General features: G+C 34.0%; 1 protein-coding gene across 1 annotated transcript; it reads left to right on the top strand.

Moving 5' to 3' along the window:
- The first annotated feature begins 17,222 nt into the window (after positions 1-17,222).
- On the top strand, positions 17,223-18,248 carry LOC136032404 (uncharacterized). Its single transcript, XM_065712714.1, has one exon. The coding sequence runs from the start codon at positions 17,223-17,225 to the stop codon at positions 18,246-18,248; it is 1,026 nt and encodes a 341-aa protein (XP_065568786.1).
- The last annotated feature ends 1,614 nt before the right edge of the window (positions 18,249-19,862 follow it).

Here is a 19,862-nt window from a genome sequence, read left to right as displayed (position 1 = left end):
AAATGAGGGTAATTTCAGCCAGTGAAACAACAATAAGAAAAAATAAGTAAATATTCCGACAATCCCTTATTTTATGGTCTATGAAACAAAAAAGAAAAAATGAAAAAAGAGTCAAAAAGCATAAAAAATGAGGGTAGTTTCAGCCAGTGAAACAACAATAAGAGAAAATAAGTAAATATTCCGACAATCCCTTATTTTATGGTCTATGAAACAAAAAAGAAAAAAAAAGAAAAAATGAAAAAAGAGTCAAAAAGCATAAAAAATGAGGGTAGTTTCAGCCAGTGAAACAACAATAAGAGAAAATAAGTAAATATTTCGACAATCCCTTATTTTATGGTCTATGAAACAAAAAAGAAAAAATGAAAAAAGAGTCAAAAAGCATAAAAAAATAAGGGTAGTTTCAGCCAGTGAACCAACAATAAGAGAAAATAAGTAAATATTTCGACAAGGACCTCCGCCAAGTCATCCTCAGTTCCAATAATAATAATAATAAAAATCTAACTTTTGAAGTAGACTAAAGAGACAAAGGACATTTAATATTTGTCCATTTTTTTTATCTAATTTTTTTTATCAAATTTTTTTGATCTAATTTTTGGAGAGACAAAGAGACACAGTGTCTCTCGTGTACTCTACTTCAAACGGCTAGATTGTTGCTGGTGTTTTTATTTCACTGAGGGCGACTTTGTGGAGGTCCTTGTCAAAATATTTGCTTATTTTCTCTTAATTTTGTTCCACTGGCTGACACTACCCTCGTTTTTCTCTGATTTTTGATTTTTTTTTTTTTTCATTTATTACATTTTCTCTTCTTTGTTTCATAGGTCATGTATAGCTAGGGTGGTCTTATAAAGATTTTATTTTATGTGCTTTCCAGATATCACGGTCGCTTTTCTGACAATGTAACCCTCTCCCCCTGATGATCCCAGATAGAGCCCTGATAATAATTTCTCTGTTAATTGAATCCCATAATTCGCCAGAGGTTCTTCGCTCATAGGGGTCCCCACGGTCTCGACTGGATTAAATTTAGTTTCACCTGAGTAAGTTAAAATGGAATGTTGACAAATTTTATTGTGGATAAAATTCTACTTGAAATGATCTTAAAAAATGACCAACAATTGAATAAAATATGGTAAGCCAATGTGAATATTAAAAGTTTTTTAGTTTTTTGTATACAAAATAACCAAAAAAAAAATTAAAAGAAAAAAACGCTCAATCATAAGTGCTGAACATGTAAATTAAAATTTTGACGCTTTAACGACTAAATAAATTAAAAGATTGGTTGCATGTAGTGAATCAACCATAATTTTTATGAATCACCTGTTATCTTTTAAGTTGACTCTTATCAATTAATATTTCGTTTGCTCGATGAGGAGCTGTTTACACCGTCTGGAATCCTCACTTTATTCTTTTATTAGTTATTAAAAAAGAAAAAAAATTGTGGTTAAACCTACAGGCCGTCATATTTACGAGTTATTTATAAAAATATAATATAATATTGAAGAATAAATTATAAATAGATTTCATTGTGAATAATAACGCAAAAGTCCTTTAGTAATTAACAAAGGTCCTTATTTTATTAACAGAGGTTCTTAAAGCGTTTGCCATCCCAATCTACGCAACCTTGAAGCGTTTCTCTTGCGTTAAGTTGCGTAGCTTAGTTGCGTACGTCTTTTGGTAATTAATTCCTTGAAATGTGCATATAAACACGCGTATACAGCCACATGCACACACAGACAGACACTTTCACAGTGAAAGAAAAATATTCTCGGCAACGTTTGAACATACCTCTGACCTTAAGTGATGATACTGATGAAAAATAACATTAAATCTATCTTTACAAATTGTTTACTCTGGAGTTTACATTTGTAATGCCGTTAATGTATCTTTAAATATGCAAGCAATTTTTGTACAGTAAAACATTCATCATACTTACATGTTTGTATGTATTTGTCTGTTTTAACAGATTTTTAGCATAAGGTAGATCAGCCAAATCAAAAACGCACCAAAAGCGACGATTTTCTAGCAAAGACATTGAATCAGAGTTGCCACCCCTAGTGTTTTATTACTATTTCTAGCGATTTTTATATTGCCTAAAGATAAAAATAAATAAATCAACAAAAAATCACTAAAATCTAGTGATTTTTTCTCGCCGGTTGACAACCATGTATTGAAGCTGGACATGTTTGCAAAAAATAAGCATTGAAAATGCGCTGATTTTAAGAATCACTCCGCCACTACTCCAAAAAGCACTCAAATCGTGCAAATGGCCCAATTTGGCAACACTGGAGTGTAAATATGTGGTCAGCAAATATTGCGTGTTCTAAGATTTTTAACTTTAACATAGGAAATAATTTCAAATTCGTTATAAGCAAGCACGAACACAAGAACGTATTATCAACCCCCCACCCCGTGGATCCACCCTATGGAGAACATAAAAAATATAATAAAAATTCATAGGCACTTACGGTTGTGCTTGTGACTAACAAGCATACTAGGCAAAAAAAGAATTAAGAAATTTGTCTAAATTTACTAATTTATGTGAGAAAAGACACAACTTATTTACATAACAAAGACAATCGCTATTACATCCGGGAAAGAAACACTTCATGGCAAAAACCCAGCGAAGCTTGAAAACTTTTTCCTTTTCTCATACGGATTCACGAGGAGCTAAACACTGTTGGCAAATGGTGTATTTACTGCCCTTTGCACAAGTTGAGACTCCCGTTTCCAACCCCCCTTTTCAATTAAACAATAAATCTTAAAATACTAAAACAAAAATTCTTTAGACATATTAAAATGGAGCTTCAGGACAGCTCTAAAAAATAAAAAACCTTTGAAGTCAAGTCTGTCTTCAGCCAACAACAAAGATGTGCAGAGATAAAAAATAAAATAATGTTTTCAATAAACTAAAGTGGCAAATATAAGGGTTTTTTGTGACAATACGTTTCTTGTGTCAGTCGCAAAAAAACAATTGAAAACTAAGCTGGCTCATAAGACAGGCTAGAGAATATTATACTGGTTAGTCGCGAATAACGAGAGAAAACGCAAGTTATTTGAAAACTGACCATGTGTCCATTTTTATAATCACCGTTTATGAATAGCCAAGTATTAGTCTCATTCATTATCTTGCAATGTTTTCAAAAATACTATCAACTTTCTGAAGTAACTGACAATAAGTTGAAGAAAGAAAAAGTCAAAATTTGAAGTATTATTGGTAGGCAGCTTACGTGTTACCCCGAACACACACGATAAGTGAAGTTAGGGTAATCCTAAATATGATGCAAATATATTACTTTAGTGACAAAATTATGGAACCAAAACAAAGAATTATGGAAAGCAGGTCGTCCAGAACACATTACATTAAATACCTAACCAACTCTGAAATATACCTGCATTGTAGTTTATCTCACTCAACCTAAGCAGATTATCTGAGAGTGCACACAGAAAAACCAGTATTAAACAGACCAAACTTCTTAAGTGTGGTCGGGACAACACGTAAGTACCGAATTATATTCATGAGTGCAGTAACTTGAATTTAGGGCCAGAAGCCACTATCAAGAATCACTTTCTAATAGTGTTCTGAATTTGCTTTCCAAGTCTAACAAACTCTTGTCTTTTCGCTAAAAACAGTCTGGCAGCTTTCCTAGTCACGAATAATGGAAAGTATGGGAAGATAAGCCGGATTCGCTTTCCAACTCACGAACAAAGGCCTATACTTCTATTTAAGCCTTCTCTCTTTCTTTTAGATTTTCAACTTTAATTAATGTTCAATGAGTTACTCTACAGTTCCTCTGTCTTCGTTGCGCTGATCACGTGAGCGACAAGGGATTTTTCAGGGGACTTGCATTTGCGGGCGTTTCTAGTGGGTGTTAAGCTTTATAGGGGTGATCTTTACTCCCCTAAGACGCTTTTCTGAAGATACAAACATGCACGTTAGTCAGTTTCCACCACGCTCTACACAGTTTTTGCCACGTTTGGCAGTTTCCACAACGCTTGGCACAGTTAGCGCCACGTTTGTCCGTTTCCATCACGCTCTGCACAGTTTTTGCCCCGTTTGGCAGTTTCCACCACGCTTGACAGTTTGCACCACGTTTGGCAGTTTCCACCACGCTCTGCACAGTTTTTGGCACGTTTTGCAGTTTCTATCACGCTTGGCACAGTTTGCACCACTTTTGGCAGTTTCCACGCTTGACACAGTTTACGCCGCGTTTGGCAGTTTCCACCACGCTCTGCACAGTTTTTGCCACGTTTGGCAGTTTCCACGCTTGGCACGGTTTGCGCCACTTTTGGCAGTTTCTACCACGCTCTGTACAGTTTTTGCCATATTTGGTAGTTCACACCACGCTTGGCACTGTTTACGCCACGTTTGGCATACTTCCACCACGCTTGGCATGTGCCACCGGTGTACGTAATTTCTGAACGTGGGCCTACCCTCGTTTTTTCTTTTCTTTTCATCATTGGTCAGTTTGGCTACAGATCTTTCTAATCATAGAACTTTTTCTCGATGGATTGTTATTTCCTAGAAATAGCATTAATTACCAGGGCAATCAGCATATCATCCAAGTGATTGGATAGTAAATCGCTCTGCGTCAAAATGCCTCTCAGCTGACGCAGTGCACAAGCTTCTATAAAAACTAGGTAATTTCGAAAAAAAATATACCCGCATCAAGTTAATTGCATCTTTTATAACGGAAATAATCAGACACAATGATTCATAGATATCCGACAACCTTGCCACATGCTAAAAAAATATTACGTATTAATATTTACCATTTATTATATAATATATTGTGTTGTAAAAATATTTATATTTGAGAAATATATTGTATATTGCACATTTAAAAATGCGTTATGTTATTATATTATTATAAAATATGTTATATTAAACATATACCATATTATTTATTATAAAATATATTGAATGTAAAAATATTACCATATGCTTAAAAATCCAATAGTGTAGAATTAAAATCGTTCAACCCCCACAAACAGGCGTTAAACCATTCAAATATTTCAAAAATAACTGGCATTCGTTTAATCATCAAAATTTGTGTTCAATTCCTAGAAAATACCAACAAAATTCTAGATATGTTCCCAAATTTCTAGACAACAATTTTGTCTGCTGTGCCATGGATGAAAACGATTAATTCAAGTAAGTCCTGTTAAGAAGAAACACCCATTCAAAATTTTAATTTCGGCTAAAAAAAATTAAATTAATTTAAAAATTTAAATTAATTAAATTAATTTCAAATTTAATTTCGGCTGAAATCAATTTAATTTCGGCTAAAAATATATTTTCAAGAGATTTTAGACATGGATAAGCCCATAGAAAAGCAGAAAACGAAGGTGTCAGTGGTGATCAAAACCGTATCCAGGGGGATAGGGGGTTTTGAACCCCCTCTCCAATGAGGGGGGAGGAGAGTTACTACAAGTAACTCCCCAATGAGGGGAGCGATTAGGTTGGAGGAGGAGTGTGCGTGGCTGTGTTGGCCTCAGGCGGCTTGGTGCTGCAGTGAGTTATTAGTAGTAGTAGTAGTAGTCTCCAATGTTTGTCTGACTCGTAAAACATAATGAACATGCATAAAAACATATTTCTGATACGTTTTTTAAATTTTTTGTGACCCCTCCCCGAAAAAAATTAACCCCCTGAACAAAAATCATGGATATAGCCTTGGCGATGATTTACGGCTATAGTGTTTTGCTGATGATATACTTACCATCTTATCATAGCACACAGTCGGTTAGGGTTGGTCCGAAGGACCCGTTCCCTCGCTACACACAAAAATTAAAAATTTGTGTCATAAGACATAAGATAAGATTTATTCATCATGAAATATGCATACAATATTACATTTTACTATTCCCCCAAAGGCTCTTTGGCCTGAAAAGAAGGGGGAAGACATGAATCACTTACTCAGAGAAGAAAAGTAAATATAAATAAAATAAAAACTATAGAAAACAAAACTAAATAGATTGAATAGACTAAATTAATGAAGTACATTAGTAGGTTAAACAGACTCCAATGAAATAATAATAAATGTGTATATAAAAAAATAAATAGATAAAATAACTTCTAAGAAGCCAAAGAATTTTTAACAATTTTTTTTCTAACAAACCGGATAAGTGGCACCTTCGAGCTGATTCAGGTAGCTTATTCCACACAATATGACTCGCAATTAAAGGATTAAAATCTGACCTTATGCAAGGAGTAAACGAATTTGAATATGATTTTTGGTATTGCGAATATTATAATTATTTTATCAGAGGTAAAAGATGGCAGAACACTTAGGGGATGGGGGAGGTCACTAAAACATGCACACGAATGAATATACAGTGACTCAAGATCAAGTAATGGGATAACTCCTGAACGATTAATTTCCTTAATGAGGTTTCTAGCTTTATTGTAAACCTTAGAAAGTGGTTTTAACAGTGAAGGAAAGGTTGACATCCATAATATTGGAGAGTAAGAAACGTAAGATTGGATCAAGCAGTAAAAACGATTTTTCAAAATTGATCCATGAAAACTGTGTTTAAGTTTCCTTAAAATACCGAGACTCTTGGATATCTTCATTTTAATCAAATTAATGTGACGTTTGAAAGACAAGTTTTCATCAACAAGAATACCCAAAAAACGAACATATCGATCTTTAGATCTATGAATTATTCATTCGGCTAATATTTCTGATAACTGGAGATAAATCTGAGAAACATGCGAAAATATAAAAAAAAAACTGGACCTAGAAAAATCTAGGGTAAGATAATTAGCATCAAGCCATAAAATTACTCTCACAAACAAATTTTCCAAATTTAATCGAAGCAAAGATTCGCAATTTCCCCAAGTGCCAAATGTGCAGTCATCAGCAAAACAAACAAGGACATCAGAAGATGGTGAACTATAGTTGGTACTATGGGCAAGAGAATGCATAGGATGACAAAGTCTACAGCAATTAATAAGTTTCGGCTTTTTTAATACATATAAGAGATCATCTACATAAATCAAAAATAGGAAAGGCCCAAAAACTTCCAGTGGAACGCCAAAATTCACTTGCGAGGTTGAACTGAAAAGTGGATTGACAGAAATTAACCTCATTCAAATGACTGAAACCAAGAAAATACATTATCCCTAATGCTAAAATGAGACATCTTCGATAGAAGAATTTCAAGGGTTAAGGAATCGAGTGCCTTACGAATATCCAGGAATATAGCAGCCGGAATTAATCCCGAATCTAATGAGATACCAAAATGAAAATCATGACGAATTTTTGCAGATTTTAGATAAGTAAGGAGATGAGAAAGCATAGCGTTTTCGAACATTTTACTAAATACTGATCAAACTGAAATTGGTCGATAATTTGCTGGATCATTTCTTGGTCCACCTTTATACACAACAATAATCCGAGCACGCTTGAGAGCATCTGGAAAAACACCACATTTAAATGAATGATTAACAAGTTTTGTTAGGGGCACAACTATCTAAGGAAGAATAGATTTAACTACTTTAGTTAATAGAACCTGGCCCGTATGAGGACGAGTTTTTGAAGCCATTAACAATTACAGCCTCCGCTCCACGGGTTGTGGGGGTCATGCCGTTCCCAGATGTGAATTTAGTGAACTTTTCAAATGTTTTTAACAAAAATGCTATCTTAACTGAGACTTCTCCCAAGTTTTTATAGCCATCTTTCTATAGGAAGTGGCCGAGGGAAACTTCTCTGTCCCTTTGTCGGCCTGTTTTGAAAAAAAGCAAATATTTGCTGTTTTTCTTAATTTTTTTTTGCAAGGAGAGGTCAAATTGAACGGGTATGTACATGTCTCTGCCTCTACAATTCGAGATAATATTTTGGATACTGCCGATGTTCTAAGCAACTTGGACAAGAAAGACAATAGAATGTAAAAAGCATTAATAGAGTTCTTTTAATTTTATATCTGATCTAGATTTAATCAATCAGGCTTTTTTGCTGGAAGCTTAATAATAAAGTTACATATAAATTTTAATGAAAAAGGAGATATTGACATTAATAGACTGAACTGCTAGCAAGTTTTTGAACCTCCAATACATTTTAGCTGACCCCTCCCCCACCAACCAAAATCCTACACACACTTATAGAATGCATCATGCTCCCCTGTGTACAGGAGTATGAAATGCACTGTACAATTTAGATAAATAGACAGCAATATTAAATAAATAAATAGTAAATAGACAGAAAGACATCGGGTAATTAAGAAGGTACTTGTATGATATACGCGCTACCTAATGTTCTTCTAATGACACTCTATCCTAATGAAATATACCAAAGTAAGATAAAATATAATACTTTAGAAACAAATTTGGGCTATATATTTGCACATTCGGGGTTGGGGGGGGTAAAATATAACGGGTATGCACGCCTAATATGTTAGGTACAGTTATTCTGCACATTATGTAGTAAGAATTGTTTTCTAACTTCACACTATCCAAATACTTTACGTACACACAAACACCCCACCTTAGTGTGCATTTTCATAGCCCAAATTACATATTTTCTATTTATTCTGTCACTTCTCTTTGTCTTGTCTCACACTGAGCTGAAAGAAACTAAAAAAAAAAAAAAAAACGGTTTCTATAATGCGTCAATCAAAGAACAACTTGAGGGACAGGGGGTTTATCATACCAGTACCATTAAGATAAAAATAGGAGAAAAACTTACGCCTCACAACAACAGACGGATCAGCTTGCACCTCCTCTTCTTTTTTATCTGTTGTCTCTTCCAATTTTTCTTCTGAAACCACCTGTAGAATTTAACAGAGAGTTAAGTGAGTCAATTTATTTTCCCAATCATTTCCACATCAAAGACAGAACTGAAAATATTCCTCAGGGAGAGCCAAAATACCTCCTTCTCTTTCTAACTCGGGATTAAAATCTCACTTGGCAAACAAAGATAAAATCAACAACTGATAACAGTAGGTCAAAATTAAAAAAGAAAAAAACGCACAAAAAAATGGACATTAATTACAAATTTTGTGGGCAAAGTAATGTACTTTATGATTACCAATTGTGACGTTAACTTTCACTTCATATTTTTAATTGCAAAATTAGATTTAGACTTTTACTTAATGAGAAACATATATATGATGCAGTATATATATATATATATATATATATATATATATATATATATATATATATATATATATATATATATATATATATATATATATATATATATATATATATGTATATATATATATATATATATATATATATATATATATATATATATATATATATGTATATATATATATATATATATATATATATATATATATATATATATCTATATATATAAAAATAAGTTGTCTGTGTGTGGATCTGTGGATGGATCAGGTGACGTCACCTGAAAAAACTGGATCAGGTGACAAAACTGAAAACTGAAAAAACTAAAAAAAGGCAAAAACTACAAAAAAAAAACTAAAAACTAATAAAAAAAATAAAAAAGCTAAAAAACTAAAAAACTAAAAAAAGGCAAAAACTACAAAAAAAAATAAAAACTAATAAAAAAAGCTAAAAAACTAAAAAAACTAAAAAAAGGCAAAAACTACAAAAAAAACTAAAAACTAATAAAAAAAATAAAAAAGCTCAAAACTAAAAAAAATAAAAAAACTAAAAAAAGGTAAAAAACTAAAAAAACTAAAAACTAAAAAAAAACAAAAAAAAAGGAAAAAACTGAAAAATAAGCTAAAATAAAGGTAAAAACCAATAAAAAACTAAAAAAAAAACTGAAAAAACTAAAAAAAGGCAAAAACTACAAAAAAAATAAAAACTAATAAAAAAAGTAAAAAAGTTAAAAAAACTAAAAAAACTAAAAAAAGGTAAAAAACTAAAAAAAATAAAAAATAAAAAAAACTAAAAACAAGGAAAAAACTGAAAAATAAGCTAAAATAAAGGTAAAAACCAATAAAAAACTAAAAAGAAAAAAAGGAAAAAACTAAAAAAAAATTTCATCTAAAAAACTAAAAAACTAAAAAGGTAAAAACTAAAAAGAACTAAAAAAGAAAAAATAAATGACGACACTCAAAGAGAAAGCGACCAGGACAAAAGGAATGTTCGATTAGCAATCAACAAAGCACCGGGACACAGGAGTATAAATGACGACCAGGACATAAGTAAAAAAAAAACTAACAAAACTAAAAAGAAGGTAAAAACTACAAAAAAACTAAAAAGAAAAAACTAAAAAAGGCAAAAACTACAAAAAAAACTAAAAACTCAATAAAAAAGCTAAAAAACTAAAAAAACTAAAAAAAGGCAAAAACTACAAAAAAACTAAAACTAATAAAAAAAATAAAAAAGCTTAAAAACTAAAAAAACTAAAAAATCTAAAAAAAGGTAAAAAACTAAAAAAACTAAAAACTAAAAAAAAACTAAAAAAAAGGAAAAAACTGAAAAATAAGCTAAAATAAAGGTAAAAACCAATAAAAAACTAAAAAAAAAACTGAAAAAACTAAAAAAAGGCAAAAAACTACAAAAAAAACTAAAAACTAATAAAAAAAGTAAAAAAGCTAAAAAACTAAAAAAACTAAAAAAACTAAAAAAAGGTAAAAAACTAAAAAAAATAAAAATAAAAAAAAATAAAAAAAAGGAAAAAACTGAAAAATAAGCTAAAATAAAGGTAAAACCAATAAAAAACTAAAAAGAAAAAAAGGAAAAAACTAAAAAAAATTTTCATCTAAAAAACTAAAAAAAAACTAAAAAAGGTAAAAACTAAAAGAACTAAAAAGAAAAAAATAAATGACGACACTCAAAGAGAAAGCGACCAGGACAAAAGGAATGTTCGATTAGCAATCAACAAAGCACCGGGACACAGGGAGTATAAATGACGACCAGGACATAAGTAAAAAAAAAACTAACAAAACTAAAAAGAAGGTAAAAACTACAAAAAAAAAGAAAAAAAAACTAAAAACTAATAAAAAAACTAAAAATCTAAAATCTAAATAAACTAAAAAAGAAAAAAAAAGGAAAAAAATAAAGGAGAAAAACAAAACTAAAAAACGAATGTATATACAGACCGGGACACCGGGATACAAATGACGACCGGGACACAGGGAATATAAATGACGACCGGGACACAGGGACACAACTACAACGGGGACACCGGGGGAAACAGGGGATATAAATGACGACCGGGACACCGGGACAGGAATGGTCGATTAGCAATCACCATCAACAAAGCTCAAGGGCAATCATTAGAATCATGAGGTATAGATCTGAATACAGATTGTTTTCCCATGGACCATTATATGTTGCATGTTCAAGAGTCGGTAAACCTGACAATCTATTTATATGCAAAGACAATGGGACAGCAAAGAATGTTGTATATTCGCAAGTTTTACGTAGTTAAAACCATATATATATATATATATATATATATATATATATATATATATATAATATATATATATATATATATATATATATATATATATATATATGTATCTATATTCACAGGTGGGACATAGGGACACAACTACAATGGCGCGTAACGACTTACAAGCGCGGGGGGGCTTGGGGGGGGGGCGCGAAGCGCCCCCACCAACTAGGTGTTGGGGTGGCGCGAAGCGCCACCCAACAGCTAGTATATATATATATATATATATATATATATATATATATATATATATATATATATATATATATATATATATATATATATATATATATATATATATATATATATATATATATATGTATATATATATATATATATATATATATATATTAGATGGCAAAAGTTACAGTAAGTTCGATTCGATAAAGTTGAATATGGTTATCAAACAGTTCGTGGTAAAGAATCGAACAGTTCGTGGTAACAAACTGTAGTAAGGAGCGACCCGACTCAATAGTAAACGACGGATTTTATGATGACTTTAAATATATAAGTTTAATCAAATTTAGTCTTACCAATCAACAGTTACGGGCCTGAGAAAAATTGCCTTATTTTGGAAAATAGGGGGAAATACCCCCTAAAAATTATAGAATCTTAAGGAAAATCACATCATCGCATTCAGCGTAGCCGAGAAGCGTATAGTAGAAGTTTCAAGCTCCTATCTACAAAAATGTGGAATTTCACATTTTTTTTAAGTGACCGAAAAACTGGAGGGCACCTGGACCCCCTCCCACGCTCATTTTTCCCAAAGTAAACGGATCAAAATTTTAAGTAAGTCATTTTGTTCAACAGAGTCAAAAAACCTAATAACAATGTCTTCCGGGATGACTTACTCCCTCACTGTCCAAGGGGGAGGGGCTGCAAGTTATACAATTTAACCAGTGTTTAGGTATAGCAATGGCTATTGATTAGTGTACAGCCGTTTTCAGGGGGATTTTTTCGGTTGGGAGGGGGGTTGAGGGGAGGGAGCTACGTGGGAGGATCTTTCCATGGAGGAATTTGTCATGGGAGAAGATAATTTCCATGAAGGGGGCGCAGGATATTCTAGCACTATTTAAAACAAAAACAAAACAATTAAAAAATAAATATGGAAAAGTTTTTTTTCAACTGAATAAAGGAGCAGCATTAAAACTTAAAACGAACAGAAATTATTAAGCATATATGGGGTTCATCTCTTTACATTAAAGTATTTAGTAATTTCAACTATTTATTCTACGGCCTTTTTGATTCAGGGGTCATTCTTAAAGAATTGGGACAAAATTTAAGCTTTAGTGTAAAGAGCGAGGTATTAACGAGGGGGCAAACCCCCTCATATACGTAATAAAGATATACAAATATAAAAGTTCGTTATGGAAGTTAATTCGCATGTTACGCATATTTTCTACAAATAATAACGTTCGCATAAAATTAAAAGTTCTAGTTGCCTTTTTAAGTAAAAAAAATATTGGAGGGTAACTAGGCTTCCTCCCCACCCTTTTTTCTCAAAATCTTCCGATCAAAACTAAGAGAAAGCCATTTAGCCAAAAAAAATTTATATGCAAAATTCGCTTTTATTATTCATGTGCGGACAGCCAAAATACAAAAATATATTAATTCAAAAACGTTCAGAATTTAAATGAAAAAAACAGGTTTTTTAACTGAAAGCAAGGAGCGACATTAAAACTTAAAACGAACAGAAATTACTCCGTATATTAAAGGGGCTTTTCCCTCCTCAACACCCCGGTCTTTACGCTAAAGTCTTTTACTGTTTTATAAAGTAAAGTTGAGAGAAAGAGTCAAACTTTAGCGCAAAGAGCGGGGTGTTGAAGAGGGAAAAGCCCCTTTAATATACGGAGTAATTTCTGTTCGTTTTAAGTTTTAATGTCGCTCCTTACTTTCAGTTAAAAACTCTTCTTTTCATTTAATAAATATAAGAAATGGGTAAAAAACCTAACCTAACCTGTCATCGTTAAACCTAGCATTAAACTGAAAAAGTTGGTTGGCAACACTGACTAAATCCCATTAGAAAAAGGTATATATATATATATATATATATATATATATATATATATATATATATATATATATATATATATATATATATATATATATATATATATATATATATATATATATATATATATATCATAGTATATATATATATATATATATATATATATATATATATATATATATATATATACATATATATATATAGATATATATATATATATACATATATATATATATATATATATATATATATATATATATATATATATATATATATATATATATATATATATATATATATATATATATATATATATATATATATATATATTGTTTTTTTTTTGTTTTATTTATATATTTTTTTTTCATAGGCATGTATTTTGGGGGTGATACTTGACATGGGGATACCATAGGCATTCTGTGGTAGGCACAACACTTGACTGGGTAGAGAATTTAAGGTGCCGAAACCCTATAGGCAAGTGTATTCTCCTGATGAGCCCTTGTGTTGGGTTGTTGCCTCTGAATTATTTGTGTTTAATGTTTTTATTGTTTGGTAAATGACGACTTATACTTATTGACGACATGACTGCCTGTCCATGGATTATTCTTTATGGTTGATTGTGTATGGCTATGCTGTTTGACCTATATGATTGTATGGATGAGTATGGTTAAGGCCTCATTCAAGTGCTGGTCTATATTAATCACTAATTTAGGAAAACAGTCTTCCTTTTCTCTTTCTGTCTCCTTTTTTTAATGTGTTTGTGCTGTTGCATTGTGATTCTCTTTTCGTTTTATATATATATATATATATATATATATATATATATATATATATATATATATATATATATATATATATATATATATATATATATATATATATATATATATATATATATATATATATATATATTGTTTGGTAAATGACGACTTATGCTTATTGACGACATGACTGCCTGTCCATGGATTATTCTTTATGGTTGATTGTGTATGGCTATGCTGTTTGACCTATGTGACCTATGTGTGCTGGTCTATAGTAATCACTAATTTAGGAAAACAGTCTTCCTTTTCTCCTTCTGTCTCTTTTTTTTTATGTGTTTGTGCTGTTGCATTGGTGATTTCTCTTTTCATGATATATATATATATATATATATATATATATATATATATATATATATATATATATATATATATATATATTTATATATATGTATATATATATATATATATATATATATATATACTAGCTGTTAGGGTGGCGCCACCCCAACACCTAGTTGGTGGGGCGTTTCGCGCCCCCCCCCAAACCCCCCGCGCGCGTAAGTCGTTACGCGCCATTGTAGTTGTGTCCCTGTGTCCACCTGTGAATAGAGATAGATATAAATATATGTTTTTAACTACGTAAAACATGCTAATATACAACCTTCTTCGCTGTCCCATTGTCTGTGCATATAAATAGATTGTCAGGTTTACTGACTCTTGAACATGCAACATATAATTGTCCATGCGAAAAACAATCCGTATTCAGATCTATACCTCATTATTCTAATGATGTGTCCCTGTGTCCCGGTCGTAATTTATATTCCCTGTGTCCCGGTCTATAATTCCTATTCAAACAATCTATGTGTCCGGTCGTCATTTATATATCCCGCCTGTGCCCCGGCGTCCCCGTTGTAGTTGTGTCCCTATGTTCCGGTCGTCATTAATATTCCCTGTGTCCCGGTCGTGATTTGCGCCCGGGTGCCCCAGTCTGTAATTTCTCTTTGAGGTTCCCGGTCGTCATTTATATTCCCTCTGTCTCGGTCGTTATTTGTGTCTCGGTCTGTAATTTCTCTTCGAGTATTTTTTCTTTTAGTTTTTTTTTTTAGTTTTTACCTTTTTTCTTTTTTCAGTTTTCTTTTTCTTCTTTATTTTTCAGCGTCACTATGAAGTACATATCGCCGAACCTTTGTTTTTTTTAACTTAAATCTGGTAGGCATTGATGACCTTATCCAAGCCAAAATCCCAAACCCAATCATCATCGCTATTAATTTCAGTTTTGATATGTTTTGACTCTCGCTGTCCAGGTGGATTTTCATCTAACTGCACGGTTTTGCGTTCTTTAGCCGCAAGCCTGTTTTCTTGCTGTTCTTGTGATTCCTCGGCACGCTTTCTTTTCTTACTTTCTCTATCAGCCGCAAGCCTGTTTTCTTGCTGTTCTTGTGATTCCTCGGCACGCTTTATTTTCTTACTTTCTCTATCAGCAGCAAGTTTTTTGGCATAGACTCTTTGAGCAGCTTCCTCGGCTGTTGCCATTGTAGGTTCTTCATTCATTTTACAATTAAACATTTTTCCGTGAACGAATGTCTTAAATACCTTTAATGACGTCATCGTCATAACAAACATGACGACAACTAACTTCATGACGTCAGTCGACACACAAACATGACGTCACTCGACAAACACACACACACACAGAGACAACTTATTATATATATATATATATATATATATATATATATATATATATATATATATATATATATATATATAGTACCGGGTGGCTTAACCCCCGGGCCCAAGCACTCGGCACGCGGCAGGCTTCTATATATAGATTCTCACTATCTTTTGTCTTCTAAACGCAGACAATTTGAGCCTTTTCTTGGTCTCATGACGTCCAAATGGACTTTAAATTAGAAGTGGTGCCTTTGTAAAATAACATTTTTTATTGGACTTTAACATTTGCCTCGGCTTGTCTTTTGTCATTATGAAAGACACATCGCCGAACCTTTGTTTCATTTAATTGTTCAGGTGGTGGGACAAAAACTTCTTTCTTTCAACGATTTATCTATTCCAAGTTTTTGCTTTTCAAAGGTATGGAAGGCATTGACGACCACCTTTGTTTCTTTTAATTGTTCAGGTGGTGGGACAAAAACTTCTTTTTTTGCCTAGCCTTGTCTTTTGTCATTATGAAAGACACATCACAGAACCTTCGTTTCTTTTAATTGTTCAGGCTGTGGGACGACACTTCTTTTTATTCCAACGATTTTTCTAGTCCACGTTTTTGATTTTCAAAGGTGTGGTAGGCATTGAACTCCTCCCGTTTGGGGGCGCTCAATTCGTGCCTCTCAGCAGCCAGTCCCAAGCCTGGACAAAGAAGGAGGGTCGGGCAACGGACTTGCAATCCGTTCCCGGGTACCAGAGGAGTAATCCCCTTGGGAAACATTTTCTTGCAACAGAAACGTTAAAGAAGAGCCTCGGATCTGAACCCTTACCAACGACGACAAACGCATGCCCCCGGACATGCTTTTTAAAAGCAAACAACAACCTAAAATTTGGTTTTTGGAATGTCCGCACGATGTCCCAACTATCGAAGACCGAACAAGTTCTCCAGGAGATGCGCAGATACCATCTAGACATCCTGGCACTGTCCGAAGTAGGATGAACTGGCTCCGGAGAGAAACAACTTAACGACCATTCAACGATCCTCTACAGCGGCGCCGAAAGCAGGCAAGAACAAGGAGTTGCACTCATCATGACGAGGGAAACCTCAAGATCTCTCTTGAAATGGACTCCCATATCGCCAAGAATTCTCGTAGCGCGTTTCACTAGACGACAAGCAAAACTTTCTGTAGTAGTCTGCTACGCCCCACTAAAGTCGCAGAAGTCGAGACTAAAGACGAATTCTACCACACTCTACAGGCAGTGGTCAACAACATTCCGAAACATGACACCATGTGCGTTCTCGGCGACTTAAAGGCCATCGTTGGCAACGACGAGTCCTACTAGCCACAGGCACTCGGTAGGCACGGCATGGGCGTGCGTAACGAGAATAGAATGATGCTGATCGACTTTGAAATGGCCAATGATCTGGTGATAGGAGGCAACCTCTTTCCTCATAGAGACGTCCACAAGTATTCATGGACCTCCCCTGGTGGCGCAGTTAGAAACCAGATCGACCACTGTCTAGTCAGCCGGAAGTTCCGCTCCAGTATACAAGATGTGAGAGCATATAGAGGCGCGGACGTTGGATCAGACCACAACATGCTAGTAACAAAATTCTCCCTGAAGTTGAAGAGGAATGAGAAAAAGGCACCCAATTCAGAACCCCAATTTGATTCTGACAAGCTCCTAGACCGAACGACCAGGCACGAGTTCGTTACCGAACTTAGCAACAAGTTCGAAGCACTCTACATCAGTGACCAAGACGACCAAGAGATTATATGGGACCAGATAAAGAACCTCTACATTGAGTCAGCAAGCAAGACCCTTGGGAACCGCAAGAAACCGAAGGACCAATGGCTATCGGACCGCACTTGGCAGCTCATAGAGGAGAGAAAAGTCGCAAAACTTCAGATCCTTGCCTGCCCTGACGCGAATCAGATCTACAAGATCGAGAATTACAGACGGATTGACAAAGCTGTCAAAAAGAGCGCGCGAAGAGACAAACGCCATTTCTATGAAGCAAAGGCCATGATAGCTGAAGAAGTTGCCAAAAACGGTGACTGCAGGTCGCTGTACAAGATAACGGACAAGATCATCGAGAAGAAGAGAGCCAGCGATGGTCCGGTGAAGAACGAAAACGGCATACTGGTTACCGGTCACGAAGATGAGAAAATCCTGAACAGACCACCCCCGGACGAACCAATCTCCATCCTCGAAGATCTTAAGATCTCGCTAGACATCAACACCGAACCCCCGACTGAAGACGAACTTCTGAAGGCAGTCAAAAAGCTGAAAAACGGCAGATCCCCAGGAGACGGCCGCATCACGGCAGAAATGCTAAAATGCACCATGGACACCTGTGTCACCTATTGGAAAGACTTCTTCGGAACCATCTGGACAACAGCAAAATTACCTTAAGAATGGCGCCACAGATGAAGAGCTCGTGAAGCTCTTCAAGAAGGGCGATCTCAATCAAGAACAAGAGAAGAGAATTCAGTCGTTTGAAAACATGTGCCTACGTAGACTTCTCGGCATTCATTGGACCCAGAAGGTAACGAACGAGCACATTAGAAAAATCACAGTTCAACCGTGCCTCATCGAGACCATACAAAGGCGCAGATGGAGCTACCTCGGACATGTGCTGCGCATAGACGATACCCGAATTCCCAAGTCTACTTTTTTCTGGTTACCCGAAAGCACCCGCCACAGAGGAAGACCCAAAAATACACTCTGTCGTACGTACAACAACGACCTGCGGCACCTTCACACCTCAATACAGCCGGCGTGGAAGACATCGTCGCAGCCGCAAGTTTCAGAGACGACTGGATACTCTTCTTGGACGCCCTGGGCACCTTTAGAGGCACAGGAGGATCTAAGGTAAGGTAGGCATTGATGACCTTATCCATGTGAAAATTCAAAAATCCAATCATCATCACTATCCTTTTTAATTTGTTTGGTTCGTTTTACCTCGGTGTATCTTTCGTCATAATGAAATATATATGGTCGAAACTTTGTTTTTTAACAAAGGTATGGTAGACATTTGTGACTCTAGTCCATGTCCAAAATCCCAAACCCAATCATCATCGCTATCATTTTCAATTTTGACACGTTTTGACCGTCGCTGTCTAGTTTGATTTCAATTGACTCGCTAAAATGTTTTTTGTGGCATGTCTTCTAGCCATGTGTGTCTTTTTTCTTCATTTTCATTTGTGACTTGCTCACATGCTCGTTGTGGCATGCCTTCTAACCGCGCGTCTCTGCTCTTCATTTTCATTTTTGATACGCCGCCAATGTTCTTCTAACCACGTATATATTTGCTCTTCTTTTGTATTTTTGACTGGCTCACATGCTTGGTGTCGCATGTCTTCTAACCGCGTGTGTCTTTGCTCTTAATGTTCATTTTTGACTCACTCGCTTGCTCGGTGTCGTATGCCTCCTAACCGCGTTTCTCTTTGCTCTTCATTTTCATTTTTAACATGCTATAATTGTGGTTTTCGCATATCTTCTAACCACCCGTGCCTTTGCTCTTCATTTTCATTCTTGACACATTTTTCGATATGATTAGTTCAAATAATTTAACAATGGCCTTTGCCTAAGGTTATCACGTTTGGTAGTTCAGGTGTTGGTTCAAAGAATTATCGTTTATGGTAACTGCAACTGCATATTTTCGTTTTTGGGCCTTCCAACAGACATTACATTATATAAATAACTGTTGCATTGGAAACTCAACAATCTTATTTATGCTATGCATGACACGGTATAAGAATATGATGTACTAACATAGTACATGATGTCATTTGTAAATTAAAAAAAAATTAAGGCTCTTAACAAATTTAATCAGACTTTTGACCTATCTAGATCATTTTTTATGCAAAAATATCCCAAGATAGCCCCAAAAATATGGAGCTGTTTTCGAGAACATAGATAAATACTTACAAAATTATTGCTCACTTATAAAGATAGTATACAGAGCTCATTTATAAATATTATATTTATATATATATATATATATATATTAAAGAACTACAATCA

Source organism: Artemia franciscana, chromosome 10 (genome assembly GCF_032884065.1).
Source record: "Artemia franciscana chromosome 10, ASM3288406v1, whole genome shotgun sequence".
Lineage (NCBI taxonomy): Eukaryota > Metazoa > Arthropoda > Branchiopoda > Anostraca > Artemiidae > Artemia > Artemia franciscana.
This window is presented reverse-complemented; position numbering and strand designations above follow the sequence as displayed.

Bases quoted from the DNA above. Each gene is read 5' to 3' on its own strand.
- LOC136032404 (XM_065712714.1), top strand. From the start codon at position 17,223: ATGATGCTGATCGACTTTGAAATGGCCAATGATCTGGTGATAGGAGGC.